Here is an 11,761-nt window from a genome sequence, read left to right as displayed (position 1 = left end):
CATAGGCTCCATTCCCCAAATTCCACAGTTAGGTTTGATTTTGTGATCTGAACACTTCAAGACAAACGTCAGACAAAAAAAACTAAGAAAAACAGTCACAAAACTCAAGATGAGTGAAGAAGGCCAGCCGCCATACAAGTCGAGCTCAGTGTATAATGAACTCCGTTTGGAGGGACAATTTTGTGATGCAATCATCAAAGTGGAGGATGTTGAATTTCCGGTCCACAGGATCATCCTGTGTAACTGTACGCCGTACTTCAGGTGAGTTGCTTACCTGATAATGTGAAGGACAGTTGACGGATTTATACCTGTGAAAAATGTAATTCATGGTCTTAGTCGGTGAAACAGTGCCAACAAAAAGGAACGGGTTGAATCATAAAACTTTTGTGATAGAAAGACTTTGTTACGGTCAACTGACAGATACACCCAAAACATAATGCAAACATTTGCAGATTTCATCTTTACCTTCACAGAGCTCCAGATTCCACTTCAGTAAATGTGCCATTTAAAAAGCACTGTGAATCACTTGGTTATTATATGAACTAAATTCAGACTGTGTTGACTGAAGTCTAATTTACGTGTTTTATTAAGTTACAACATTTTGATGCACTCTTATCAACCCAATAAAACACACCAGGCTTACTGATACTAAAAAGATTGAACTCTGTTATAAAGTCACACGCTGAGCAAAAGTTTATAGATGAGTTTTTGTTCATTTGTTTATTTGTTTGTTAAGCCATTTAACGCTGATCTATGAATCATTCAAGCATAAAAAGGACACTAAAACTCAAAGGATGAACCATTATTGTTTCTACACATAACACACAACTTAGTGAAGAACCAACGTTAAAGACAAAACAAGGAGTAGCACACATAAAAAAAAGTAATGGTCTACAGCAGTTGAACAGTATCTGAAAGTCATGTCCTTAAAAAAAAAGAAAGAATCCAGCAAATTCATGACACAAGACCATTTAATCCATCTACTTATCATGAAACCTAATCAGAAATGGTTATGGAAGGGAAACAGAGACTGTAATTAAGCAAAATGAACTGGAACTTCCATAAGGAAAGGAAACAGACTGAGGTATGCCAAATTATACAATAACTAGACTAAAGATCAGGGCAAACTGGCCTTATGGAGTTGATTTCAATATTTGTCATAGAGGTACAACAGTGAGTGTCTAGAGTTAACTTTAAAACACGGTGGAGGCTCTGTCGTGGTGTGGGACTGCATTGTGTTTGGCAATAGCTTCATAAACATGGTGCCATTGTAATAAAGACACTGAAAACCCAACAATCAAGTGCACTAAACATGTACAAACTCTGTTTTGGAGTTATATACTCTATGGCAATATGGACTAGACATTACAAGACTATCACAGTAATCACATAGTAACACATGTAATTAGGCAATCATTTCCATTCCTGTCAACAGATTTTATATATTTATCCTACTTGTGCATGACATAGTTTATTATCTTGTTGCCTCCACACCTTTTAATATTCTCTACTCTGTCTCCATCTCTACCCTCAGGTCTCTTTTCACCCGCTGGTGCAACCCGGACAAACAGGTCTTCAACATACCTGGCTTGTCTCCTGAGATGATGGCACTCATCATTGACTTTGCATACACCGGCTCAGTTTCCATAACGGAGGAAAATGTAGTGGAACTTCTCATGGCAGCTGATCAACTCAATGCAATGGACATTGTGAAACTCTGCTCTGACTTCCTCGGGGAGCAACTGTGCCCAGAGAACTGCGTTGGCATTTGGCAGTTCACAAAAGTATGCTTATCACCCGAACTACGCGCCAAGGCCTACCACTACATCATCAATAACTTTGAGAAGGTTGTTCTTGAGGAGGAGTTCCTGCAGCTAACCGTGGAGGAACTTGCTGACATCTTTGATAGAGAGGACCTCAATGTGCAGTTGGAGACCACTGTGTATGAAGCGCTTACAAAGTGGATCAGCCATGTACCTGCAGAACGGGAACAACACCTCACCGCTCTGTTGTCCAAGGTCTATAAACTTCCATTACTACATTTAGTTTGGACTCAAATCTTCAGCATTTAAGTCATAAATTGAGTCGATCCATCTGGGTATAAGGATGCTTTAATATCTTGAGATGTTGCTCTTATCAGCTGTAGCCAAACCACATTTAAGAAATTCTCTTCAAGAGCATTACAACCGTATCAGATCTCTACACACATACTATAGAATAAACTATATTTATTAAGCATAGTTGGTATGTCTATGACTAAAAACTGTCCCTAACAATGACTAAAAATTATCCCTAACAAGTACAACCATTCTGCCCTGTTTGTGTTCCCTAGCTTTATTTTACTTGATTTATTTTTATATAAAGTTAAACTTAACACTTTAGATTTAAAATTGATCCTCATTACAATTGTAGAAAGGACTTGTCCCTGTTGACAAAAAGGCTAATGGTGTCTGACTTTGGTCGCTCTCTTGCTAGCAATAAGAAAATTAAACAGAATTAGGAGCATTATCCTAAAGAAGCTTGAGTTTACTAAAACTGATATAGTTGAAATTCATAGTCATATTCTCTTCTGTCATCTCTCTGTAGGTCCGACTGGGAGTGATGACTGTAGACTACCTAAAGGACAATGTGCTGTCTAGTGAGCTGGTGGAGGCCAATTCTGAGTGCCTGTCCATGATACGTAATGCCATCTTAGACATACATGGTCTAGGAAGCAGACCCTTCATGTCTGGCTTGTGTCACCCTCTTGCTCGTCCCCGCCTGCCTCATTCCATCCTGCTGGCCATTGGGGGGTGGAGTGGTGGTGATCCAACTAACGGCATCGAGGCCTACGATTACCGGGCTAACCGCTGGGTCAACGTAACGAACAACCTCGAGCGTCCTCGTGCTTATCATGGAGCCGCCTTCCTCAACGGGTACGTCTACTCCGTTGGTGGCTTCGACAGGGTGGAGCATTTCAACAGCGTCCGTAGGTTTGACCTGACCTCTCGCACCTGGAATGAGGTGGCGCCCATGCACTCCCGCCGCTGCTATGTGAGTGTGACTGTGTTGAACGGGTTCATCTATGCCCTGGGAGGCTACGACGGGCATGTACGACTCAGCAGTACAGAGCGCTATCAACCGGAAATCAACCAGTGGAGTCTTATTGCACCGATGCACGAACAGAGGAGCGACGCCAGCTGCACAACACTTAACAACCAGGTGGGTGAAGTAAAAGAGTAGCAGAGAAATAGAGTAGGGTCTCAGGCACACAGGCCTAGAGACCTGTCAGCAACCTTTGGTAACAACCAGTTGCTAGGGAAAAATGTGTACTCCTCAGCTGGTTAGGCAGTGGTTGTATGAAAGACTCTACAGATTTCTACAACAAATAGTTTGTGAATATTTGCAGACAAGTCAGAGTACTCCATGCAAACCTCAACAGTCTGCTAACGACCAAAGGAAACACAAGGAGGCTTGTGGTGCAACACCTTCTTGGTTACAATTTCACAGTAGTGACAGCCATCAACCTCCAGCAACCACTTGCCAACCAGTCAGGGAATATACACTTTACAGTGACGCGAGGTGCCAGATAGGTCACAAACTGGTTTCTATGTTCATGTTTTCAAATTTTAAAGTATAGTTTAAAAAGTTGAAAAATATACTAATATATATCTATTTTGTTTCTAACTGATCACAAGTGCATCTTTGCATTTATGTACAGTACTTTAGTTGAATTGACTTGTCAACTAAAATATAACAGATATTAAAAAAATTGTAAAACACATCATTATTTTATTACATTAAGATCCCAGATTACAGTTATTTATTTGCATTCCTGAACAGAAAAATTAGCCTTATTGATTGAATGTTATGTTTGATTCATTTCGGGCTTTGTGACTCAAAGAAGTCCCACATACTCAGGTAAAATTTGGGTATATAAACATGTTTTTATTACAGGTAATTGTAAAACACACACATTTGTTATTACACATTTGTATTTTTCAGTTGGACACTTGGGTACTGAGTATCGGTCTTACTTCACAAATGATGTGGAAACATTTCACTTACAGGTAACATTGTTTCCAACTGAAATCTAAGAAATGTAAAAATATTTAATGTCCCTTTTTTGTTTTCAGATTTATATTTGTGGTGGATTCAATGGCAACGAGTGTCTGCAGACAGCTGAATATTACAACCCAGAGAGCAACCAGTGGACGATGATCAGTCCCATGAACAGCCGCCGCAGCGGGATAGGTGTCATTGCATATGCGGATCATGTCTTTGCAGTAAGACCACAAAGTAGTGCTGACACTCACGTAACATACAAATCAAATCTGTAATGTGCTTTGATCAGCAAGGCTTAACACAGATTTGGCTGACACAGAATTTTGTTAACTTTGTTTGGTATTTATCAATGATCAGATTCTTATCCTGACCACAGGTTCAGAGAAGGCATTCTTACTCATTCTATGTATTAATTTAACTGATTAGGGATGTTTCTGCCTCATTTTTTTTTAATACTTATTCAAAACCAACATTGTCATCCTCATCGTTCCATAGAGGACATATGTTAGAGACAATTTCAAACTTATCCTGCAACACCTTTAGAAAAATGAGGGAATAAGCCAAGTGATTAGAACTCATCCTCTGGGGACGATAGGAATTTCAGCTATTTAGTTGATTTGCAGCTGCACTCTTTGGTAAAAGCAAAGATTGTAGTCTCACCTTCTGAGACACACTTCTTTATTCAGCTAGCTGCTTTTTAGGATTTATTTTCTATTCAGACTAAGTGTGAATAGGTGCATTTTCTTACAGGGGTACGGTGAAGCTGGTTACACTTACATTCAGTCATTTGACCCATGCATTTACTTTTAGGTTGGTGGCTTCGATGGAAACAACCGTCTGCGCACCGCTGAGGCTTACAACCCACATACCAATACGTGGAACTTCGTGTCCTCCATGCTGACCCCCCGCAGCAACTTTGGCATTGAGGTAATTGACGATCGCCTCTTTGCCGTCGGGGGTTTCAACGGCTTCTCCACCACTTTGAACGTCGAGTACTACGACGCTTTAACCAATGAGTGGTATGAGGCGTGCGACATGGAGATTTTCCGCAGCGCCTTGAGCTGCTGTGTGGTGTCCGGACTTTCCAACCTGACTGAGTACACCTTTCCTCGTGACTTCCTGCCACTTGCAAATGTGCCAGAAGAAGCAATGGAGTCAGCAGAGTCCACGTAACATCTTTAAAGTGCAGTACTGCCATGTGTCAACATCTGAGACTCCAACATGAAGGACTGAAATAAATCTTTAGAGCATTAAACCGCTGGTGAACTGGACACTTTTTGTAGATATTTCAAAAACTTTCAGTATGTGTGTGAGGAGAGCCTGCACTGCAGATACTGGGTTTTATTAAGAGAATGCAATTGCAACAATAACAAATTGAAAAGATTTTTTCATTCCCTGTAATGTATGGCTGCTGAGTAGCCATACCAGACATGCACACAGGGTGACAAGATCACAATAAGCCGCATGTCGGACTTTTTAACTCTTGCTAGGTAAACACAATAAGAATAAAGGGAAGTTTTCACTCTCCCTTGTTATTTCAGCTGCGGTTCTGTCTGGTAACAGTCTATGTTAGGTTTGAGTAAGGATGTATCCATAGGTCTTTTTGGAGCACTAGCTGACAATCTTTAGCCAAATATCACACAAATATACTGTGTCGCTTCACACCATTTTTTCTCTTGTGTGAAACTGAAAAATAACTATTTCTCAGTATATGTGCTTTGTGGTATTTTACACTATATTGCATAGAATGATATATTTGTTTATGGTTAAAAGCACCAACTTTATATGTACTAAGGAAAATCCAGTGTTTAGAAAGGTGGATGTCCTGCAGAGCCTGTAAAATGTGGGACATTGGTTCAAGATGTGGGAGAGGGGGGAAAGCATAAAAATACAGTGCAGTCCCCCTTATAGAGGGACATCTGATCCCCCTACCTGCACAACATGAAGGTTGAAGCAACACCAGTAACACAACACCCTATGGAGGTAAACCAACGTGTAGACAGTGATGTGTAAAGCTGTTCATAGGAACATCCTCCATCCATGGTGGTGTAATCTTTATTCTGATGCTGAATTGATTGATTTGTGAATTTACTGTAAACATTTCTTACATTTTTCTTATTGCAAGCAGAAACCTGTCCCGGGATTGTTCCTGCTGCTCCATTTTATAAACACTCTAAATCAAACTCATTCCATTATAATTTTTTTAATTTTAGAATGATGTTTTCATTAAATGCTCTACATCTGCATCAAACCAGGCTTGTCATATACAACCTGCTATTAGTCGTATCTATTATTTTTTGTAGGACTTCCTGTGACCTCTGTGTTGGTCTATGATAACATTACACGTATTGATGCATATACTTATGATGCTTAGAGGCACTGTAAACTTTAATAAATGGTGCATTAAAGTTTATACCAAAACTGCGATGCTAGCTCACACATTGCTCATTGCAATTCCTGTTTTCATAGCCATTGATATGAAAAAGTAGAATGGGAGGGAGAGCCTTCAGTTTTCAGGCCCCTCTTCTGTGGAACCAGCCTTCAGTTTGGATTCCGGAGACAGACGCTATCTCTACTTTTAAGATTAGATTTAAAACTTTCCTTTTTGGTAAAGCACATAGTTAGGGCTGGATCAGGTGACCCTGAATCCTCCCTTAGTTATGCTGCAATAGGCATAGGCTGCTGGGGAACTCCCATGATGCATTGAGTTTTTCCTTTTCAGTCACCTTTTTCACACAGTATGTGTTAATAGACCTCTCTGCATTGAATCATACTTGTTATTAATCTCTGTCTCTCTTCCACAGCATGTCTTTTATCCTGTCTTCCATCTCTCACCCCAACCGGTCGCAGCAGATGGCCCCGCCCCTCCCTGAGCCTGGTTCTGCCAGAGGTTTCTTCCTGTTAAAAGGGAATTTTTCCTTCCCACTGTCGCCAAAGTGCTTGCTCATAGAGGGTCATAAGATTGTTGGGTTTTTCTCTGTATCTATTATTGTAGGTTGTTGTTGTGTTGTTGTGATTTGGCGCTATATAAATAAAATTGAATTGAATTGCTCATCTTCCTCCAGATCTACACACTTCAATTACAAGAACTTTTTTTTGCCCTTATGGTTCTCCTTCTGCACTTAAAGCCCCGACAGAGCCGTGGAAAAAGGGTGCTTTATTCCCTCTGACATTTCCATCCATCCATCTGTCCATTTCCTTTGGCAGTGAGACTTTTTGTGATTAAATAAATCTTGAGATAATTGAAACTAGAGAGACTGAGAAACAGAGAAAAATGCAAACATGCTCAAGAAAAAAAAAAGTCAGGCAGCGATTCAGTCTCAGTAGAAGTCAATGCTTTTACATGACTTTCTGGCTGATGTCAAGGACTGGATGTTCCACAATCTCCTCCAACTAAATTTGGACAAAACTGGGATTATTCAGGGGGAAGAAAAGCTTGAATGACTTCAGTCCGTCCTCTGTTTTGCCGCATGCACTCCCCTCTCTCAGCCTCTCCCTTTCTCTCTCTCTTAATCTCTCTCTTCTTCTCTTTCCCTCCTCTGCACTTTCTCTCTTTTTGTCTTCTTCTTTATCTCACAGACAAAGCACTGGTTGCTCGTTTTTGGTCAGAGTCACCTTGAGGCAAACAGAGCTTTGTGTGCATTCGAGTGCATCTGCATAGGAATTTATATATATACACTGTGTGTACATAAAGGTCATGTCCAATTATTCATAAATACTGATACATAGAGTGATACATTTTAGGCTGGGAGAGGGGTGTATCGTTGTTACTTTTCATACACTTAAACCATGAAATGACTGAAATGAAGGTGTAGTGAGTTGTTTCAATGCAGGACATTATTTGTTAAAGTTTTACTTTTTGGTTGCTGTTGTTTAGTGACTGATTTTCACACTCTGTGAGTTTATTCATGAGCAAAGCACTTGTACTGTACACTGAGCCCTACATCTGCTCCATGCTGCATTTATCACTGAAAACATCTCAACACTTAAGGCCACAGCAAGGGGATGCAGTGGAGATGTCTTTGTGGTCTGACCATGACTTAGGAGTATCCACACTGATGGGCTTCACAGGTTAATCCCAACCACAGATACTGGAAGAATAACTTAAGAGTTGGGTTATATTATGTGCTGTCATTTTCTATGTTAGTGCTGTGGTCATATTGGGAATAAGTGAAGATTAGGGTATGTTAGGAGTAAAGCTACTAGTATAGACTTTGGTTAATAACAGGCAAACATTAAAGCTAAACTCCTAAGTATGTTCCAGTCCATGTTGTGAGGTGTTATAAACCTGCGAAGAAGAGCTTGCCTGTTTTTTCAGATCAGTATGGAGGGCAAAAATGCAGGAAGTGCAATAGTGTGCAAAAGTTTTTTCAGCCACATCTCATTTATTTATATTCTGCTTATAAAATGAGAAATAGGAGCATCAAACATACAATTTTATCTCTGCAAACATACATGGAAAAACAGAGGCTTTACAATTCTAATTAGATTGAAGGTCAATATTTGTTAGTCTATAGCAGGCCATGGACCGCCATCGTGGGTGATAAACTACCGGTCTGTGACCTATACTGTGACCTACACTGGTGACCTGTGCAGGGTGTACCCTGCCTCTCGCCCTGTGAGGGCTTGCATCAGCTCCAGTCAAAGCGCAACCCTGAATTGGATAAACACAAGAAAATACATGAATGCATCTTTCCTTCAAGATCCAACGCCACCGGCTGATATGCAGCTTCAAACTATGAAAGAGCCTCAACTGTGTTTTACAGATGACTGTAGGCACTCCCTGTTGTTTCCATTTTTCTTCCTTAAGAATGGCTTCTTTGCAGCCCTTCTACTGACACGATTTCTGATGAGGCATCAGCAGAAATTCTTTGTTTGTGCAACTGACTGTTATTAACAACATTTCTAAAGAAACTGTTCAAAATGGGCTATTTGCTAAGCTATCTGTTGTTCGTCATCACAAAACTGGTTCATCCCTTTAGATGCCACAATGTTGAGTGGCTTAACAAACAAACAGCAAACAAACAAACATCCTCAATTGACTGAAAATGAAAAAGCAGACAAAAACTGGAAAAACTGCATTGTATAAAGAAATCAGGGTGGCTCCCGACTTTTGCACAGGAATGGTGCAAGCAGAGGACTTTCATTTGGGAGAGCAAGGTCTGACTGTGCTGATTTATCTTTAGCCTGTGTGACGTAAATGCGTATGCTTCTGCTCTCCTGTTAGCAGGGACTCAGAACAGAGAGGAAGGAGTGCTAAAATGCTATATTTGAATCTATTTTACTTTGTTTTATTCATGTTTTTATTTGCTTCGCTGTCTTCTTTCAGGTCTGGGACACAAGTTAAAGTCCAAGTTGTGTGTGCTTAAAGAAGACTGACTCTTCAATCATTTCCATCACTCTGGATTGATTTACTCAACTACTGCATGTAATAGTACTTAAAACTGATGTGGGCCAACACAGTGGTCAGCAACTTCCCCAATTAGTGTAACATATAGTGAAGTAACTTTAATGAGCTTCTTGGACTTAATGAGAACAACATTTCATAAAACACATTGCTTGGGAAATTAACTACTTCATCATGTACCACTGTAGTGACAACAGGGGGAAATAGCTGATTATGTAAATTAGGTTCTCAACATTAAACTTGCCCGTGTGCCTCAGGCTTCACAGAGAGGGCCTGCTACTTTGAGGCCATGGTGTTAGCTTCCCTTTTAACCTCTCTCCACGAAGCTCTCGCCGCTTCCTCCATTAGCACCGGATGCCAGCACTGGATATAAATTGCGCAGTGTAAAATCACCCAGTATGAACACAGTTGCTGGGAACAGTGGGCTACTGAAGGTATGTGTAAGTGAGGAAAGTGCCATTTTTTTTTTACAGTATTCACATGTGGTCTAGCATCTACAGTTTGCAATAACTGTCTAAAAAGGCTCGTATGCATGCACGTGCCCTTACACGATGTAACGAAAGACTCGCGCAAGTACATACTGACGATCCAAACCACCCAAACACACACTAACAGGGATACACACACACATACACACACACGTTGGGAAGCCCTGACATGCACAAAGCACAGAGGTTTTGAAAAAATTATTAGCTAAAGTTACTCAGCTGATGGCTGATGCTCTAAAAGCTCTGTGCAATACAACTTTAATAGCACTGGCAACAGGGTACACACACATCCACGCACACACATATACACAGAGCCATTTTCTCTCCCCTTATTTGCAATGTCTGGTTTGTCTGTCTCCTCCACTTTCTGTCTCTGTTTCTCTTTTGTATGTCTGCCCACTCTGTAGCCGAGGACTTACAGTAAAATACAGCTACTCGCTCATAAAACCAGTTAAAAAGACACAAACAGTGATTGTTCTGTGTGAGCGACTGTCAGCAAACTGACAAACGACACAGAATTAGTGCTTTACTGACACTTACATCATGGCATCAGCTGTGTAAAGACTACTTATGCACACAAGTAGGTGTATGTTTAAGACTGTATGTGTGTGTGTGTCCTACATATTGTGTAATCTGTTACCATTAAGCCAAACATACATTACTATGTGTCCCGTTGTGTGTGTGTGTGTGTGTGAGGTACAGAGAGGCGGCAGAGAGTGTGCATGTGCAGCGCCTGAGGGCTTTGTTCCGTACTGGTGCAATAAAAGACACATTAGAGAAAGAGAGAGATTACAGAAAAAAATATTATCAACCATAAAATGGTCTTTTTTGTGGGGTTTTTTTTTGTTTTTTTTTGCTCACACAGAAAAAACAACAAAAAACACAATAAATCTGAGTGGGTGTGAGAAGCAACAGAGCAGGGTTCAGATGATGCATCTGCCTGAGAGTCCTGTAAATGCAACCAGTCTGCAGCAACAGAGAGGAGTCTGACATTCATTGATATTTGTTGTAAGGTACTGAGGCAAACACACATTTTGAAGCCTTAAGTGTAACAATGAGTGCCCTTTAAGAGCTGTGACACCGCTAGAGGGAAGAAATATCAGAAGAAAAGTCTGCAAAGGAGAATCTGGAGGATGAAGAAAGGGACTAGAAGGGGAGCGAGAAGAGGGTGGTGGCTTAAAGATAAGGGAGGAAGGACAGAGCAGAGGAGGAGAAGGTTCGTGGTGTGTTTTGAGTAAAAGGGTGGAATCAATTTCCCTGTCGTGCTTAACACCTGTTTCACCCTCGCAGCATCTGTGAGGCAGGTGTGTTTGTGTTTGTGTGTGTTTTAGAGGTGATGAGCAGACAATAGATTATCAGTTAGAAAGGATTCGATTTATTCCCAATCTATCCTCTTTCTGTCCCTCTGTCTCTCTCTCTCACACAGACACGCTATAAAATAGCTCTTACGCTCTCTCCTGAAACAAAACTGGCAACGCCAATCGACTCTGGCCCAGTTTATGTCGGAGGGTTAGGTCTTTTCCCCAGTGCATTGCGGAATATTGCACACCAAGCTGAGATGATTACTGAGGAGTTTCCCAATAAAGTAAAGCCACAATGTGATGATGAACATCGCAGGCAGCGAACAGAGATGGTCAAAGAAGTGTTAGGATGAGTGGTTTTGACATGCCCTCTTACTGGTAATAATATTGCTGAGATCTGGAAACTAAACTCCCCCAAAGCCAAAAGACCGAGACACTTGAGCGGTCAGACAACCAGAAAGGTTTTAAATAAACTTGCAGGCTAGATAAATGGAGGAAATGACCAAAACATTTCCTAAACT

The 11,761-nt window shown here is 40.8% G+C and overlaps 1 protein-coding gene across 1 annotated transcript; it reads left to right on the top strand.

The window, feature by feature from the left end:
* LOC146493170 (kelch-like protein 10) lies at positions 1-5,299 on the top strand. The gene is made up of 5 exons (XM_085148940.1): positions 1-261; positions 1,535-2,018; positions 2,587-3,201; positions 4,116-4,265; positions 4,855-5,299. Exons 1-5 carry the CDS (start codon positions 110-112, stop codon positions 5,215-5,217), a joined length of 1,764 nt encoding a protein of 587 aa, XP_085005066.1. The 5' UTR covers positions 1-109; the 3' UTR covers positions 5,218-5,299.
* The last annotated feature ends 6,462 nt before the right edge of the window (positions 5,300-11,761 follow it).

Source organism: Neolamprologus multifasciatus, chromosome 22, assembly GCF_963576455.1.
Source record: "Neolamprologus multifasciatus chromosome 22, fNeoMul1.2, whole genome shotgun sequence".
NCBI classification, from domain to species: Eukaryota; Metazoa; Chordata; class Actinopteri; order Cichliformes; family Cichlidae; genus Neolamprologus; species Neolamprologus multifasciatus.
The sequence above is the reverse complement of the archived record's forward strand: the minus strand, read 5'-3'. Positions and strand labels throughout refer to the sequence as shown.